This window comes from Augochlora pura, chromosome 2, assembly GCF_028453695.1.
Source record: "Augochlora pura isolate Apur16 chromosome 2, APUR_v2.2.1, whole genome shotgun sequence".
Taxonomy (NCBI): domain Eukaryota; kingdom Metazoa; phylum Arthropoda; class Insecta; order Hymenoptera; family Halictidae; genus Augochlora; species Augochlora pura.
Genome location: NC_135773.1, coordinates 8343212 through 8363258, shown reverse-complemented (window position 1 = coordinate 8363258; position 20047 = coordinate 8343212). Strand labels below are relative to the sequence as shown.

The following is a 20047-nucleotide window of genomic DNA, read 5'->3' as shown; positions in this document are numbered from 1 at the left end:
GGCCGATAACTGGTTAATGAGAAATAAATATTGACGGCGCTGCTTGTAATTGATTATACAAATTAGGGTTATAGTTAATTTTCCCTGAACTTGTAAACAATGAAGCTTGCAAGCATAAATGGACAGTTAGGGAAGAGGAGACACTATTATTCTATTATTTTATATACTCCTCTTCTAAAAATTATTAAGGTTATGTCAAGGTTATGAGTAATTTTTGTTTATAAACTGAAGGGCATTACATTCCAGAATTGCACATGTCGCTTAATTAAGATTGTTATATTAAATTTTATATTAAGGTTACGTTAATTTCAGGTTATGTCATACTAGTGTCATATTAAATTTTATATTATTGATTTGTGGTATGGTTTCTTCCACTGCTACATTGGTTAACACTTGCTTGTAATTAATATATGCCTAAGAATAATTTATTTAAATAGTTTATATTTGCTATTTAACAGTCTTTACTTCAATGTTTAAATATTGGTAATAAAAGGGTAGAAATTAATTTTGCTTTAATACGCATCAATAACATTTGTATATAATAGATCATTTTCCATATTTCATATTAATATCTGAAAATAATAGGTATTATTTATATTATACATAATATGATATATATATATATATATATATATATATAATATTACTATTATATTATACGCCATATTATTATTATATGTAATACAATATATTATACATATTATAAGATATTATATAATACTTCTATTATATTATACGCCATTACATTAAACAAAATATAAATCGCACTAATGCCAATAGTTTCCCCATTTTTCACAGTACACTAAAATTCAGCAGCCACAACAACGCAGAATAGTCGACGTTCATCAAAATGGCACGGAGCTATAAATTCTGGCCGACTTTATAGGGAAAGAGATATATCGTGACGGAAGGGTTATGTGCGTGGGAAGCTATCGGAACTATTTGGTCGCGATCACCGTACAGATGGTGGCCCAGAGGCTGGTGGCAGACCTTGCCGCTAAATATGCGTCGCGGAAAGTGCAGGAATATCTGAAGGTGCCGCCGCCGTCCATTAGGCCGCAATGTCAAGGTGAGAATTAATCAGTGCCGTTAATGAAGCTTCATCGGCCTGTTCCAAGGATATACATAGTTCTTGGTCGAACTATATCACCTGACCATCGTGTTAGGATCGCAGTAGAAAGATTTCGCTTTGCAAGTCTCCTGGATATTTTAGTTTAAAATGAGCACCGAAAGGGTAGGCGATCTCTTCGTCTTTGAATTGAAAATAATTCATTGAAATAGTTATGTTTCATTAGTTAATTATATTAGTATAAGTATATTACATTGTATATAGTTGTGTATTTATTATAATTTATTTATAGTATATCATTTTATTGCAGTGTATATAGTTACAGCATTGTTATATTTTATTTTTTTATTATGTAATTATATTAAATTTTATACAGTTATATAATTACCATATTTCACTTTCATTGCATAACTATATTAATTAATTAATTTAATTCCACCATAATTCAAAAGTTCAAGAGCACATAATCACAATCACTAATCATCTGTTCATAAATCTACAGACCATCTAAAGCGAAGGAAAATGTACAAGAGATTAATGGTTGTTGTCACGTGTTTGCATTTCATTTCTCGAAACTACGCAACACAATACCGCTTCTCAAATAACTCGACATTCGAAACAATGCTGTACATTATGATTAAATATTTTTGTCGCACATTTATCACGCTTATATCGCCATTCTAAGACAATAATAATCAGAAACCCGGCAGAACATTATTGCTTTAAATAAAGAGAATTCTAATAAAAAGTAATTAGTTCAATTCTTCCAAACGATTTGCATTAATTCGTCGATTACATCTCGATATTCCCTTTTGCAATCCGATCGTTCCAATACGTCCGCTTTCAAAAAAGAAGAATAAAAAGAGCAACTATGTCGAAGCGCCGAAAATCGCTGGTCGCGAAAACGTCGGCGTCAAAGCACCGATTCGTTCGAATTGTATCGTTGTAGCGCGACGCCAATTACAATCTTTTGCATGAGCACGCGTTCCGCGCTGGAAACGCGAAATATCGCGCCACCCTTCTAGATAAACGTATAGAAAAAGCCTAGCGCTGCCGTGTAGAACGCCGAGTGTCAAGGATACGATTTTATGGCCGCGAAAAATCGCGAGAAGTAAATATTTTGATGTAGGTATTTTCGACTTTTATAATATTGACTTGGAAAGATAAAATATAAGATATAAAATATAAGATATGAAATATAAAATATAAGATATAAAATATAAGATATAAAATAGAAGATATAAAATATAAGATATAAGATATAAAATATAAGATATAAAATATAAAATATAAGATATAAAATATAAAATAGAAGGTATAAAATATAAAATATAGAAAATAATAAAATTGCGCTACCCTTCTAGATAATAAATAAAAAAAGCTCAGCGTTGTCGTACAGAACGCTGCGTGTCAAGGGTTGGATTTCACGATCGCGAAAAATCGCAAGAAGCAAATATCTTCCCCTCTGAATTTTCGACTGTCAAAATATTAGCTTAGAAATATAAAATATAGAATATAAAATAGAATAAAATTTGCCACCCTTCTAGATAATGAATAGAAAAATCCTAGCGCTATTATAAAAAATGCAAATAACTTCCCCCGCGTATTTTCGACTTTCAAAATATTCGCTCAGGAATATAAACCATATAAAATATAATATATAATAAAATCGCGCCACCCTTCTAGATAATAAATAGAAAAATCCTAGCGCTATGCTACGCGTCAAGAATACAATTCCACCACCTTGAAAAATCGCGGAGCAAATATCTTCCCCTGTATTTTCGACATTCAAAATATTCCCTGTTTCTACTTACGCACGGTTTTACCCTCGCTATGTCACTCTCTATTGTTTTATTAGAAGCCGGCCGCGCGTATCGAGTTGCCGCGAGGGGCGTCCCGTGCTCGATTTTATAAATACGAATATTGTCCGCGCAGGTGAAAAGGCGATACTACTCTTACACCGGTGTAAATGTTCCGTTTTTGTTGCGAATGGAGGTCGTAAGTGGGCGTGTATATATATATTGTATATATAATAAATTCCAGGCACGATTATAAATCCATTTATATATACATCCATGTATATATGCTGAATGGAATTTATCAGCGGTCGAGCGATTCTTGGAGAGACGTGATTGTCGAATGAATAGGGGACACGACAATTCATAGAACCCGATTCCAAGTAGAAACTGCGCGCGGTAATTAGTCGCTATACGTTTACGTTGCGGCGGACGCGGCGTCGGCCCTGTTACCTATTATTTATGGGAGACGCGCGCCGTAACTAACTTAGTTCAAGCGTCTGGATGAAGATGGGTGAATTAAGCGTATCTCGAATGCTGATGAAAATGTAGCATAATGTACCATAATGTACCATAATGTATTATAATGTATTATAATGTACTGTAATATACTATAAGATACCACAAAGTATCGTAAAATGTCATAAAATATTATAAAATTATTGTGTCGTAAATTTGAATTTATGTTACTTGACACGAAGGTTGTTATTCCCATTAAATAAATTTCTTAATTATATTTAATTCTTCAGATTCCACCCTTAGAGACCGAGAATTGTTTTTGTAATATTCGCTTATTAAATGATAAAAGATTGTACAAAAATACTTTCTGTCAGGGTATAATTAACAAACCAATGATATTGCAATATTCGGTAATAAATAAGTGAAATGGAAGCTAAATGTTTTGCTGTATCTATAATCGAGGCTTTCTATTTTCTATAGTATAAGTACTACATCCCCTTAGCGAGGCCTTTTGACTAATAATAAGGTTAAAATCTAAATTATATTTAATATAAAATATAGAATATAAAATATGAAATATAAAATATAGGACATAAAATACAAGATATAAAATATAAAATGTAAAAAACAAAATAAAAAATACAAGATATAAAATATAAAATGCACAATGTAAAATACAAAATACAAAATGCAAAATATGAAATATAAAATACAAATATAATTAACAACTATCCAATACAAGTTCCCTTTCGTTTCCCTAATAAACATTGCAAACACTACTAGAAAAATCAGACAGTACTCTTCATCGTGAAAAAGTATAATCTAATTAGTCAAAAAATTTCGAGCACTAGTATCCCATAGGAAAGAAATATCGTTTCTCCCAGGAGAGCATAAATGCATGTTCAACGAACTCCGCGATCCTGTAGAGCAGAAGTGAAGTTGTCGAATACCACCCCTCCACCATACCCCCGAAACACACCCACGCGACGAGGACCACAGAGCGGTCGGAAAATTCAAGCGGATCAAACGTCGGCCAGCCAGCCAGTCGCGTCGATTATCGCCGTCCCGTTAATATTTCCCCGTGCGAGGAGAACGCGCGATGAAAATCCGCCGGCGGGAAGAAGACTACGCGCTGCTCTATATATCGAGCTCTGTTACGCGGGCCAGCTCTTAAGAGGGCCAAGGACGATTGTGTGCCACATTGTTCCGCGTCTTTACCGTGACGTCGGCATCCACCGTTCGCCCCGGGCGCGCGGCTTGTATCGCGCGGCCGGCCCTCGCCTTTTTCATATTTCCCTTGGAAACAAACGGGAAATTACGGTACACCGGGAAAAAAGAAGAAAAAAAAACATCGGGGAGGGAAACGTTTCAAGGCCGCGCTGAGACACCGCCGCCACGGCTGCTCCGAAATTAATGGTTCGCGCTATCCGTGCGGCGAAAAGAAAAAAAGGACACGCGAGATTCGTCGGGAGGAGGCGATCGCCAAGCTGCAATTATTCACGCGTCCCCTTCGAGGGAAATTAACCCCTTCGCTGCGGCGGACTTTGATACGCGACGGTCTTAGCATACGGTAGGAAATGAATTATGATCTGCGAAGCGAAGGGTAAATTTTTAGGTTAGGGTGCATTTTTATGAAAACATACTTTAATGATCGAGAAACTAAATTTCGCTATATTAAAATAATATTATTTTAAACATTCGCGCCTTTTGTCTAATTGTGGTAAAATCTATCGGAATAATAATTGATAAAATTGTTAGGTTATGTCAAGCTTATGTCAACTTATGATAAAATTGTCATGACACCTTTTGGCGTTACGACAATGCCAAAAAATCTAGGCATCTCAGTCTTCCAAACGCGAAATATCTGAACTCCTATAAACAACCACAATAGCCACAGCGAAAGGATTAAACAAACCAGGGGAAAGAGGACATAACACGTTGCCTACAACCTCGTCGACGTTCGCGGTGAAATTAATAATTAAACGCGACGTCGAATTCCGTCGAATAAACGCGTCCCGTATTTAGCACGGTTTCGGTGCTCGCGTTCGAACGCGAGTAGGAAATAGATGCAATAAATCGTTCTTAATACACGGGATAAAATGAATATCGCGTGGACAATTGTGTATCGCGTGGTAGAAGAGAGGGGAATAAATCAATAAAAATTATCTCCGGCACGGAAAAGTTTGCGCAAACTTGATCCACCGCTAACTGGCTCAAGGAAAGTGAAGTTAAAAGGGATTTTTCTTTTCTTCGTTGCTGGTTGCTCGCTGCGAACGAAAAATAAATTGAAAGAGTAATAATATCTGCTATCCACGGCGGTTTGCAGTCTCGTTAAACGATGTTTCGTATGTTCGAACTGTTTAAATGATGCTGCAGAGTATTAAAGAGTTTTATTGATTTAAATGAATGGAGATGTTCTGTGCATTTGTAATTATTAATAATACTTAATAATAAATAAATAACTGATCTATGATATAAGTGGAATAGTAAATAAATAAATAGTCCTATGTATAAGTAAGTATGAATAATAAATAGTCCATAATATAAATGGAAATTTGAGTCATTTATTTTGAAAGTGACCTTAGCCCATTTCTCACTTGTTGTTGTTGACTGCAGCTACGGGTGCATTGTTTACTCAATAATTTCTGTTATTTCCATAGAAATTGTAAACTGAAGTCTCTTAGATAAAATTGAACAATACGACACGTTAGTATTGTATAGGTATATTTATTTATATTTTTTGGAACGCGACCCTTAAATATCTCAATTCGAGGCATATTTATTTTTATTTCTATTTTATCGCAACCCTTGTACATGTCATTAATAATAGCCGTTAATTTAATAAAAATTATTAATTTAAGTCTGTTAGGTATACTGAAGTGTAATACATTGGTGTTATGTATAAATACCTTTCAGTCTTTTTTTAATAATGCAACCCTTAAATATCACAATTCGAGGTATACTTATTTTTATTTTCTTTTGCAACGCAACCCTTCAATAACTCAATAATAATTTCCTATTAATTTATTAAAAATTATAAATTTAAGTTATATTTTTTAATCATTTTTTTTCCAAAAAAGCAACCCTCAAATATCCCAATTCGAACAAAACAGAACAAAAGGCTCGCACAACGTAAGAACAAATCGTCGCGATCATTCCGCAGGAACGTGTCCGTACCGAAACCCCGTTAACATTATCATGTTAAATCGTTAATAGAATCAGCGGCGCATTCCGTGCGGCCGGCACGTGAACCGGTACCCGGCGCGCCATTGATTAGTATCGTTACTACAATCGGCAATCACGCGTGGATTTATTCGCACGCTTCGTTACGCTTCATTTGTACATATTTACATATCCGATGCGAGGACAATGCGACGGGTAACCCGGGCAAATTAAATTCACGGTTCGCACCGGTCGTTACGCGCGATACCCCGCATACGATCGACTCTTGTTCCCGATAAAACCTGGGGGGAGGGGAGGGGGGGATTCCGCGCGAGCGACCGGTGTGCTCCGGGGGTCGCGATGGAAATCCGATTTTTTTCGAAACTTAATTATCGGCTCCGATTAAATCTTTCGGCGGAGCAAGGCCTGAAAGGGACGAGGAGAGAGGGGGGGGGGGGGGGGGGGGGAGATCGGCAACGGCTCGCTTTTTTATTCGTTTATCGCGAAAAAAGTGTGCCGCTTTTCTTTTTCGCCACTTTCACCGCGGCGACCGGAGCCTCTCTCGCCCCCCTTCCTCTTCACCCTCCTCTCTACAGATCGGTCGCTCCTTTAAAGAAACTTCGCGCGTCCGCGCGGGTATCGATTGTTCGTAAATATAAATAGGATTGATGCGTACCGCGCTATCGGGATACACGCGACGCCTACACGTGCCTTGCCTGCTCGTCCCTCCCTGGTTTTATTTTCCTTTCTTTTTTTCTTTTTATTTCTTCGTCGAGTATATCCGTGATAAATCGCCGTCGCGAGAAACTTCGCGTCGGATATCCTTCTTCGCTGTGTCCAACGTGTCGCGTCGCGGGTGGGGGTATCGTCGAAACTTTAAAAGAACGTCCGGCGAAATGGCCGCGCGCTGAAAACACCGTGCGCGGGCAGGCATTTAAACTGGTCGGTCAACAAGTGGTTTCAAACACTGCGATAATTTATCTCGTGGGTAGCGGCGTATTTTCGAGTGAACTGTTTTCGCTGCTTGTCGCGAATTTAATTGAACGAGTTCGAGCTGATGTTTTTTATTGCATTTTTTGTCAAGAGTCATTGGAATTATTTATGTTATGCGCGTTATGTTTATTAGGTATATTATGTATGTCTTAGTATATTATGTATGTTTTAGTATATTTTGTATGTTTTAGTATAATATGTATGTTTTAGTATATTATGTACATCATTTTTAGTATGTGTATTATGTATATTATGTTTAACAGGTGTATTATGTGTATTACGTTTATTATGTATATTATGTTGAGTATGTATATTATGTATATTATGTATATTATGTTTATTATGTACATTATACATATTTTGAATATTATATTTATTACGTTTACTATATATATTAAGTATATTATGCATATTATGTTTACCAAGTATATTATGTATATTATGTACACTATATTTATTATTTATATTGTCTTCTAACTAGACAACAGACTTTCTGGATTCTTAAAAAAAAATCATAAACCTTTCATTTCAACTAGTATCATATTTAATAACACTGACAACACTTCTATTTAATCAAATTTCTTACGATTATTATCACAACGCATGCTTGCCAAAAAAATTCACCAAACCACTTCCTGCAAAATGGTTTTCACAATTCCCCGACTCCGATAAAAAACAACTAAAAACGCCAGTTATTCCAACCGGCGCGGAATCGTCGAAGAAGTTTGGAAAACGGCGCGTCGCTAGAAAGAGATATATCGACCTGCCATAGTTTCGCGACCGAGCAACTCGCTTTATCGGAAAAAAGTCAGATTGGTTCAACGTCCGCATATTTTTGGCAGCCATCGTGCACTGAAAAGGAGTCCTCCGACAGAAATGTTAAAGTAGAAGGGTAGACACAGGAGAGAGAGAGAGAGAGAGAGAGAGAGAGAGAGAGAGAGAGAGAGAGAGCCCTCGCTTGTGAAGAGAGACTCTTCCCGTTAAAGTGGCTGTGCGCGACTCCAACAGCAGAGACACACAGTTCGACGCGTACCGAAGGAACGAGTTAAGAAAAGCGTATTTCCGAGCGCCGACAAAAGGGAACTGTTTTCGTCGTCGTCGTCGTCGTCGTCCGTGTATCGGAGTTGCTCGATCGGGATTATGCAAATCGGCGAGACACGAATTCTTTTTTCGAAACCGGCGGAACGCCGGATTACCGTCGCAAAAAGGCGATTTCCATCTCTGTGTAACGTTTGCATTTCAATCGCGTTACTTTAACGAAGCATTTGTCCCCCCACTTCTCCACCCCTCTCTCTGCCTCCTCCTCTTTCGCATCTTAAGGATAGATCGCGCGAAAAATATTACGACGTGACAATTGCAAATTCCGTGTTCGCGCGCTAGAGAGAGGGGAAATTCTATGGGGGCCGTGTTCCGCGAACAATAAACATACGCGCTGTCACACGCGCGCTCGCCCACACTGCTGAAATCATTATAATTCACCTGCCGGCCCCCCCGTCGAACAATCGGCCGGTGATTGCATTGAAAACGGTCGCCGCGGTTAATTATCAACGAATTAATATTCCCTAAAAACACGGAGAAACCAAATAATTAAGTGGCGTTGGTGACCCGCGCGCACCTTTTCGGCGAAATTAACCCTTTGCACTAGAGTGGCGACTATGCGGTGCCATTAACCCTTTGTAATCGAGTGGCGACACTGCGGTGCCATTAATAATAATTTATATTAAAATTAAATAATTTAGATTAAATATATTAAAATTAAAATAATTATATTAAAATTGTTGCAACACGTTCCAAAATTATTTTTACAGACATCGTCAAAGCTTAGATTTTTAAAAATTGTTGCAAATATAACTCTTACATGAATCACGTGACTCAATTTCATAGAATGAATTTTGTAATTTAAAATGGAAATACCAGAAGCCGGAATAATTATTTTAGATTTGCAGTTGAAACGGCTACGAGTACAAAGGGTTAATTGTTTGCCATAGTCCGCGAATTCGGCGGCGCAACGACAACAATTCGGCGTTTCGTTCCGCCGCGCTCGTTGGACGGTAAACATTTGCGCGCCTTGTCGAATAAGCTACTCGTCGAACCGCTGGAACCACGTTTTGCACACCGGGTCCCGACTGACCCGAGCACAAAGCTCGCTGCACCGAGGATCGTTTAACTATCGACGTTTGTTTACGTTGGCGCGACATGTGTGGCTCGCAGATTACACGAGACTGAACAATTCTGGCGGATAGTTCGTCTGCGACGGTATATTGTTTACTGCAATGTCGTGGTTATGGTATATTTATTAATTTGGTAAATCTATCGCTGTTAAGAATTATTAGAAATACTGTAATATAACAGGAATTTGTTAATTATCGATAATCTGGTCTTGCTTTCTATTTTTCTTTAAATTGTTTAAAAAATCCTCCTGCTGCGTGGATTAAATTTTTATATTTTTCCATCGCATTCGGTGTTTAACACATTCCGTATCACGTATATCACCGATGCTACATGCTTGGAAGTATATTTAATGGGCTAAAAAATAGTTTATAACAAATCCAGAATTAAAAAACTAATTTCCACCAGAAGAACAATTTTTAACGAATTAGTTTTATTATTATATACGATATAGCAAGTTTGAGTGAAATAACAAATAATTAGAGTAAAAATAGTTTAGCATAGAACGTGTTAATAAATAAATTTGAAATACCCTATGCGACAAATATAAAGTCAATTACGTTCCAAAACAATCGCGAGTCACAGTAATTAGTCCACAGACTCCACAAGATTGTTTTATTATTATATACGATTATTAATAATTACAGACAATATAGCATGTTTTAGTGAAATATCAAATGACTAGAGTGAATAGTCGAGTAAAACTAGTTCAGCGTAGACCGTGCTAATTACGCTCGAAAACAATCGCGAGTCACAGTAATTGGTCCGCAGGCTCCGGCTCCACAAAATCCCATATTAATTCCTTATCTCACCCACCCAAGCACCATTAACGTATCCCGCACACCAACGTAAAAGTTTCGGAATCTCGCGCACCGTAATTCGTTAAAACGCTTGATTTCCCAATAAAATCGAGCGAACCAATTCATTTAGCAAATCGCCGGCGAAAACACGGCGTCGAACGGTTACCAAAAGTTCCGCGTAATAAAATGGGTCACAGCGACCGCGGCGTTATATTTCCATTATTAGTTTCCAATCGCGACGATCGAGCGGCGATCGCGTCTAAAAATAAATCGCCGCATCCGCGCTCGAGAATAAACTGTCCGGCTACGACGAGAAAAAGGAGAAATGAAGGCGCTCTAATCCTCTCCGAACGCGGGAAACCGCAGGCCACTAATCGGTCGTCTTTAATTTCCGATCCGCGGGGGGCCGGTCGCGATCCGGGGATGGCGGGACGGATCGCGTTAGACCGGGATCCTTAATAATTCCGGGAGCAAAGTCGGCGGCCGCTCCGGTACGCCTCTGGCATCCGCGTATAGACGGAAGCGCGCGGGCCAGTATATCTGTATCTCCAAACACCTGTTAGCAGTGGTTCGTGTGGGCGGCTCGACACACTGCGTTTAAATTCTCGCCGCGATTAATCTCGCCGCTGCTGCGATCAAAACAAAAACGAGGGAATCTCGGCGCGGTTTCAAGCAAACGTCTTCCGCGACAACTTGATCCAGCGCGACGTCGCGACGATGCGAAGGATAGAAATCGTAAGTGGTGCGATGCGTAACTTACCGGCGTGACCTTGCACCGAATAGTTGGCTTCCTCGCTGGGCAGAATGGTCTCCTCGAGGATGCTCTCGGAGGCGGTCTTGACGATACCCATGGCTGGCCCCGGGTCGTGTTCCGTCCGGCGTCTGACGATCCTCGGTTGCTGGCTCTACACGCTGAAAGGGTATGCGACGTAATGGGGATCGTGGCACGACGTTTACCTCGGCTTGGATCGTGCCGCGTTGTCTGCCGTTGCCGGAATGCTCGGCGCCGTTTCGCCGACTTATTGCGTCTGCGTCCGCGCCTGCGTCCGCCCGCCGCTCCCTTGAGCCCTCCATCCTGCTCTTCCCTCCTTGACCCTCGTCGCGCGTATATCCTCCCCCCCTGTGTGCTTCCTGCCCCGCTTCCGGCCCTAGCCTAGGCCAGGCTACGCGTCACGACACGTCGCGCCGCGCCGCGCGCGCCCCGGCGACGGCACACGGGACGGCCGAGGGGAACGGTGCGGCAAGGCAATCCCTAGGCCAGGGTGAACGCGGAGCCAGCGCCGGTGCGGCGAGAGGGGAGCGGCGCGAGATGGGAAACGGCGGCGGAGGGCTTTGCCGGTCCGATCGGCACAGGGTAGGAGGGTAGGTTCAGCCGCTTCTCCCGCGTTAACCGGCGCGGCGTAGCCAGGGGCGGGGTGCGGCAGGCACAACACACCAGGGGCAATGTCGACCAACTGGGTCTCGGTGAAGGTCTCGGCTGGCTACCCGTGCCGCCGCGACGGTGCATCTCCTTTTTCCTCGACGTTTTTTCCCTTTCGCAACTTCCTCCCTTCCTCCGTTGTTGTTGCTGTTGTTCCTGTTACTCTTTCGCCGCCTGCTGTTTATCTACCGGGTGTCCCGCCGAACGGCCACCGCTCTTCTTCCGTCCTTCCTCGATCCTTCGGATAGATTGTTTATTTGTCCCGCGATTCATATCTTTCGGCGAACGATCCTCCTCGCTTCGGGCCTATTGTCCTTATTCCCTCTTCCCTCGGTCTCTCCGCCGCTCTCTTTAGCTAGCCCGCGCGCTCCCCTCAATTAGACGCTTATCTCGTCGGACGTTTATTAACAAGGTTCCGCGAGCCATTTTACGCTCGTTTTACCTTCATTTAGACGCTATTATTCGCGTTGTCCTTATTGTTTCTGTTATGACTGAACTCCGCGCCCCGGCTATTTTCACTGGATCCGTGTTCTCTATTTTTAGATTCTTGTTTTTGTATAGAGTCTCCAATTGGAAATGATCGAATGAGTCTTTTTAGAGCTACAGAATTGAATTTAAAAATACCGTGACCTTAAATTCAATTTTATTATTGTATGTTACTATACATTGATAGCTCGCTAAAATTAGCATAAACATGTTCAGCCATTTTCTTACCTTGTCGATACGTTAATTTGTTTCGTTAATAATTGCCGTAAATTGTGATTGAATAAAATGCTGTACAGCTACATAATTAAAATTAAAAATCTCGCAACCCTAAAATAAATTTAATTTTATTATTCTACAGAAATATAGATTGATAGCTGGCTAGAATTATTATAAACATGTTCAGCCATTTTCCTACCTTGCTGTCACGTTAATTTATTTAATTAATCATTGCCGTATCGTCGTTCGAAACTGCTTTTATCTTTGCAATTGAATGGCCCCGTCGCATCGAGCGGCCATCGACTATTATTGTCATTGATACGCGCCGTATGTGGACGTTGTAATTCCCCCGGATTATAAAGGCATTGATCTGCATGTAACAACTTGTCCACCGAGGCAGAGGTTCAACCCGGAATATAAATATTGCTCAGCCGGCGAGCGGCGCGTGAGTCGCAAATAAACCGCGCCTCACGAAACAGTGAACATGGAACGAAATTTTCCTGTGTCAAGGTTATATGAAAATATGCGTACGGCACCGTCCATTTATTTAATATGACGGCCAAAACCAAAGCGGAGACGCTGCGAACGAAACCGTGTAACGAGGATGAGTGATAAATTTACGATGAAACAGATTTAATATAGTATTATTTAATGTCGCAAATGTGGTACAATATATGTAATATATGGTTATTATAATATATTATGATATGGTAATTTTATGGTTGTTATAATATGTAATGTAATTAAGACGGTTGTTGTAATATACAATATAATTACTGTAAAGTTCATATAACAAATCTAGAGTATAATATACTTTAATAATAACTCAAACACTTTAATACAATTTAATTCCAATGGAGTAGAAGTTAATAATATTTATAGTTGGTAAATGCCTCGAAAAGCAACCCGATCCCTTATTACGCGCTCCAAGATGCTCCGTCGGATATCAGGTCACTCGGTGCACGGGCACAGAAAATGATTTCGATAACCGCGAACGGCGGGAGCGAGCGAAATTTTTCGGTTTACAATCTCCCGCCGGACACGCCGTGCACGTGTCCCTCTCCTTTAATTACGATCGACAGCATATCCTCTATATAACCGTGCGCCGCACGCTTCGTTTACTCTTACGTGTCCCGCAAACGGTGTCCGTTTTCACTCCGGGCCGCGGTTCCAGCACGTGCACGACCTTGAAACCGTGTACGGCCGCGAGGCCGGGGGGTGTTTGAACCTGGATCGCAACGACGGCCGAATTATCGTCACGCGTTCTCGCCATTTCGCCGAGTGTGTCCCGCGCGGATCCCCCGGAAAAAAAAATGAAAACACAGTCGCCTACCACCGACGATGTAACATTCCACCGGATCGCATGACAAACGATCGTGTGTCCCCGGTGCGACGTGCGCGATAACGACGACACGCGAGCAACCAGTCCGACATCATAACACAGAGCCCCCGGGCCGGCTAATGAAAAAGCCCGGAGAGCACCGCGTTACCTAATCACGGCTCGAATGCCGTTGATTTCAAGACGAGGAAGGAAGCCTCCTCGAGAGAGCGTGCGATAGCTCGTCGAACGAGACGAACGAGTCGCCGCGCCGGTCCCTGCACGCCGGCGTGCTCCAACGGTAAAAATAGCCCTCCAAGGATGCAGGGTTTATTAATCGGAGCATATCTCGCGAGGCTGCCGGCTTTCAGCGCCTCCCCTCCCCCTCCTACCTTTATCTCATTCTTCGTCTCGTTTTTTTTTTCTCTTCCGAAGATCATCCCTTCGGCCCGCGTGTCCCGGTATTCCATCATTATTATCCCCCGGTCTCATTGAATTTCTTTGCTGGTCCAGCGGACGTCACGTGGCGCGAGGTCGGGCGCGCGCGCGCGCGCGCCCATACGAGCGGCGTGTATCCGCCCGACGACACCCGGCCCGCACGGAGGGACTTGTTGCTCGCAACAGAAGAAGCGCAGCCAGCTTTTCGTAGAAGCCCCCACGATCCTGCCTGCGCCTTGTCTAGCACCCAGACGGGCGGCGGACACACACACGTGGGCCGGGCGGCTCGGCTGTGCTCGCCGGATAAGGATGCAAGGATTTCAAGGACCCGCTTCGATCCGGGTTCACCCAAGGTCGTCTCCTATCCAACCAACCCCTGGGCCTGCGTTCGCCCGACGTTCGCGGCGAGCCGGGAGGACGCGCCGGCGTCCCCTCCGATTTTCGACACCGACTCTACCACCCTCCTCCCTCCTTCCTCCTCCCACCTCCCTCCTTCTCATCCACCGCGTTTTCTCCTCCTCGCCGCCAGCCTCCCTCTTCTCCACCTGCCTCCACCTATATACCCCGCCGCCGCCACTTTCCCTGCTCCGCGACCTTCCCTTTATACGCCTGCCATTCTGCTACCCCCCTCCGCGTCTCCCCCATGCTCCTGTTACCCTGCGCAACGTGGCAAATTTGCCCGACGTCGCTCGTACGTAGAGTACACGATTTCGAAGCGGATACACTGTAGTAAAAATATACTTTTTACTAGAATTTCGATCGAAGAGAATTTAGACTGCATTGTACAATAGTTGCGCGGTTTAACGACTCGTTGATCTACTGCTGCGACAACTTGTAAATACAACTTTCAACTTCGTATGTCTTATTACAACGCGCACACTGCCACGACTCTCTACTTTTTATAACTTAACCCTTTGCGCTCAAATGGTGACTCTGAGGCACCACTAAAATTATTCTATTACGTTCGAAAATAATTTTTTGAACAAATAAGGTTTAGATTTAAATAATTGTCGAGTTGTAAAATTGTTGGTAGGAGTCACAAGAATAAATTTCGTATGCATAGAAATTTATTTTGTTAAATCGAATAGAAATACCACGTACCAGAAAAATTATCTCAGATTTACAGTTGAAATGGCTCCGTGTGCAAAAGGTTAAAATTTAAAAACAGTAAAAAGAAATTTTAGCGATAAGAACGAATTTTTGACTTTTCTTTGTGATGCAAATGGGTTAATATTACTCTTAAAATTATCTATCGGGTGCTGAAATATTCCCGATACCACGATACTCTTCTGCGGACACCTGTCTCGAAGGGTTGATTTTTTTCATAATTGTTTTATCGGTGCTGGACTTTTGCGGAATCTGACGTCAGCGTTTTGCCTCGCGCGAGGCGAAGTTCCCCGTTCTACAGGGACAGAGATGGTGGTTTGCTTAACTTGAACTTGGAAAGATAAACGTTTCTTCGAGGAAAGAAGGTACGGAAGAGGGCGCAATAGGAAATTGAATAAATTAGGTAAGAGAAGTCAAGTTAGAAGTGCAATTGGAAGGGTAATGGGGATGTCCGAGTGAAGATCATTTGTGCGACGCAACAGTTGGAATTAACCCTTTGCTGTGCTTTACCGAGTCGTGGCTCTTTAGTAATAGTGATAATAGTAATAATATTTAATAGTAATAGTGTTTTTTAGTAGAGGGATTTTTAGTAATAAATTTGTCTTGTCATCAGTACTTAAACATTCAAGTAGATGTAAATATATAATAAATATTAAGATTCTTTTGTCTTAAGAAATTGTTGCCATCGAAAGAGTTCTAGTTACTGTAATTGTAAAGAAAAAGGACTAACTAAATATCTATAACAAATAATTATATTATACAATATATATGACAAATAATTTTTTCTCATCTGTTAAAAAGATACAATAATCGAAACATTTTCACGATCTGACAAAATAGTAGATACTATTTAATAATAATATAATAGCAGATAATAGTAGAAGAATAGTGCCTACTGCCAACTAATGCCATAATAATTAAATCCCAGTAACTCAGGGAGGGTGTATTCAACCCTAATCCTATTTTAATTTCGCAAATATAGCCCCGCACTAGATCAAAAAGTTCCCTTTAATTACAGTTGGCAAAGTCTGTGCTATTATATTATCACACGTCGAAAATCTGTGTTCAAATATTAGCTCTGAAACGATAGTTTGCGAACTTGTTCGCTTTTATTCGCGATTTCGGGCGAACGTGCACCCCGAATGCGGGCGGTCGTCGCATCGATCGTACGATCTCCTCGTCCTGATACGGATTCTGCGTGCGGATGCACGCGTGCAACGGAGCAACTGGTGCAACTGGTGCAGCCGCGCCACGCCGCGCCGGGGATCGATTTGAGTTCATTGTATGCTGACGTAGCGGCGTTGCATCCCCGACTTTTTCCCTGGGTTGCCCGGAACAACGGCGGCTCTGTCTCTGCGCGCCCGCGCTCTTGTGTACGTGTGTGCGTTTCTCCGTGTTTCGTCCGCGGCCACGTGTCCTAGACCGCTGCAACCTGGATACGCGCCGCTTTGTCTAGCACGGTCGCCGAGTCAAGGTCGCCGATGCTCGATCCTCTGTCGCGCGCGTCATTCAGACTTTTTCTTCTCAATGATCGGCTTCCGATCTTTTTGGGGATTTGATGAGGATGTGACCTTCATTGTTGATGAGGTACAGTAAATGATCTAAGACGATGTTCTTTTGTTTTTATTTGAGGATGATGTGTTTTTTCGTATTTGAGCAATTTGTTGGGAAATGGAAGAATTTTTATGACGAGTGTATACGTCATGGAGGAGTGGTGGTATGATGTGACGAGTATACTCGTCACGGAGAAGTGGTAGTATTTTGTGATATGATGAGAAGATTTGTTAAGAAGTGGTGGCAGTATTTCGTGTCTTGACGAGTATACTCGTCATGGAGAAGTGGTACTATTGTGTGACGAGTATACTCGTTATGCAGGAGTGGTGGTGTTTGTGATATGAAGAAGGGGTGATAAGAAGGGGTGGCAGTATTTTGTGTCACGACGAGTATACTCGTCATGGAGAAGTAACAGTATTTCGTATCATGACGAGTATATTCGTCATGGAAAAATAACAGTATTTCGTATCATAACGAGTATATTCGTCATGGAAAAATAACAGTATTCCGTATCATGACGAATATATTCGTCATAGAAAAGTCGCAGTATTTCTCGTCAAGTCTATAAACTCGTCAATTTTATAAAATATAACAATCCAATTTCTAAGATTTTCGTGCGTTGCTGTAGGATTTTGATTACTTTAACCTACATACAGCACCACTTATTAATTAATAAAAACTATTTTTAAAAATGTAACTAAGCACACACTCTATCGCAAATCCCACGACGTCTCTTTAATTAGTTCGAATACGATTCGAACATAAATTTTAGAAAATTGTTCCATATCTCCCGCGAAGAAGCACGCGAATATTGCAGCGGATCGAGCAATTACTCCGTTCCCGCCGCAGAGAGAAAAAGACCGGCGCGCATCGGAATTTTGCATTTTCAATTTATCGCCGAGCAATTTCATTTCTCACGGAAACGCGTCCCGGGGTACATTTGTAAATCCAAACAGTGTCATATTTATCCTAAACGAGGTTACCACAAATTTGCAATCCATTTTATATACCGAAAAGATATCAGCGCGAATAAAATTTAATATTCGAGGAGATATTTCGAATACCGCGCGATATTTGATAACGTCGAAAAATCGCGAAACGCGCTCTGCAATTTTCTTTTTTCTGTCCACTCTATTAATTAACAACTGATAGAGTGGACAGATCCGGATGTCGGATTCGTTCCGCGCACGAGTATAGTCGTCGGGCAAGGAAAAAAGGTCGAGCGTCGTTTCGACACCGTCCCTGGAATAAAAGAACAGGGAAACGTGATTTATTTCATCGTGACGAAGGAGAATATTTCCTTCGTCGTTGAACGTAATAAGGCGAATGAAGTTTTGAAACAATCTAAATTAACCCTGGGAAGTTCGAAGGGAAATCTCCCCGGCTTACTTCCACCATAAATTCGTCGAATTGTATTTTTTGTTTAGAATACTTTTCACAATTGTCTATTATACAATATGTTTAGGTCCATTCGTATTTATTTTGTTAATTTTTACATTTGTTGATTCTTATTTTTTTTCTTATCTATTTATTCTTATTTATTGCCTATATTTATTATATTATTGCTGTTTTAAATTATTACTTCTTTTTTCTAGATGAAATATTTATTTATTAGCGCCCGCGGTAGCGGTGGAAATGTTTCGATTAATAAAGTATTTTCTATTTTCCATTTTCCATTTTCCATTTTTCATTTTCCATTTTCTATTTTCTATCTCCAAAATCGTTATTATCTGTCGGTGCAACGATTCCATAACATCTCGTGCGTTGCCATTAATCCAAGCAGAAGCATCTCCTCGCTACGATAAAACTTCTTAATAACCTCTTAATTATCCCGCGGTCGAGAACTAATATCGCCTATATTTTACTTTAATCCCTGAACCCTTCTGATACCGCGTAACATTAATTCCTGGTCGGAAGCGAGCCGCTAAGAAAAATTTGGAAAGTTGCCCCATCTGTGGGTGGCTCGTCCCAACGAGGCATGTCGCGTGTTCCTCTCAAGGATTGCCACTATTATCGGTACACTTTTTGCCCGCGTTTAATCAACGAGATAATACTTTTACGGTTATTAGAGCCGCTCTAGGCACCGGCGTGTGCAGCATCCCCCGTTCCTAAGCAACGTTCTATATTCCAATTGTGCCTTCCAGGCGGAAACACTGTCGAGGATTCTGGTATTGCTCCTCTGAGGCATTTCGGCGCGTAAACTATTACTGTTTATGCCCTTTGCTATCTTCCTTAATCCTCCGGCTCTTCTATGCACTGATAACGATAAATTATTCGAGGCCCTGCCGGCCGTTGGATTCCTCGCGGTGTCGGTGATGTGTTTTCATTCTTTTAAGGGCTGGTGAAATGACAAACTATAGTGGCAGAAATATTTTTATGAAGACTGTATAAAATATTTATTTGTACTTAGAGTATTGTATTATTATAAATTATTAAGGGTTGATATCTTTAGACAGTATATGTTGCTTTATACACCTAATCAGTAGGCTGCGAATATTTATATAAAAAAGAAATCTGTATAAATTATACAAAGTACAAATTAAACAACAATGTCCTTGTTCGTTCTAGTAATTTTAATAATTTGAAAGTAATATGATGTCGTCCTTAAATTCTTCTTATAACTCGTCTTCACTGACCTACTTTTCCCATAAATGCATGAAATCAGCAACAAATAAAAGTGTTTCCCAATAAACTCTTCACTCATTTAATCGTCACCATTTCACGCCAAAATCAAAAATAAAAGTTGAATAATCCGTTGATTTATTCGAAAAGAAATTATTCTATAATTTATCCTAGAAAATGAAAGACGATTCTTTTGACGTTTACAATTAATATTACACTGTTCTATAACATTTTAACAGTCTCCAGGTAGCTTGAAAATCTTGTAAAAATCTTGTAAAAATATTGTAAATCTTGTCTCGCAAAAATCCTTCCTTTCCCCGCCAAAACACTTCGATTATTTCTCCAACATCCTTAAAAACTAAAAATCGCAACCTTCATCCGAACAACCCCCATACATAAAATCCATACCGGCGCAAGGCTTCCAAACAAGAAATGAAT

At 40.9% G+C, this 20047-nt stretch overlaps 1 protein-coding gene across 2 annotated transcripts in view; it reads right to left on the bottom strand.

Annotated features, from left to right (window-relative positions):
- The window catches only part of LOC144478319 (synaptotagmin-10), an 84423-nt gene extending 72993 nt beyond the window's left edge, over positions 1 to 11430 (bottom strand). For both annotated transcript variants that reach the window (XM_078196099.1, XM_078196098.1), the window contains exon 1: positions 11209 to 11430. In XM_078196099.1, the coding sequence (XP_078052225.1) occupies positions 11209 to 11299 (91 nt within the window). In that variant the 5' untranslated portion in view covers positions 11300 to 11430. The remainder of the gene's footprint in view (positions 1 to 11208) is intronic.
- Between the last annotated feature and the right edge of the window lie 8617 nt (positions 11431 to 20047).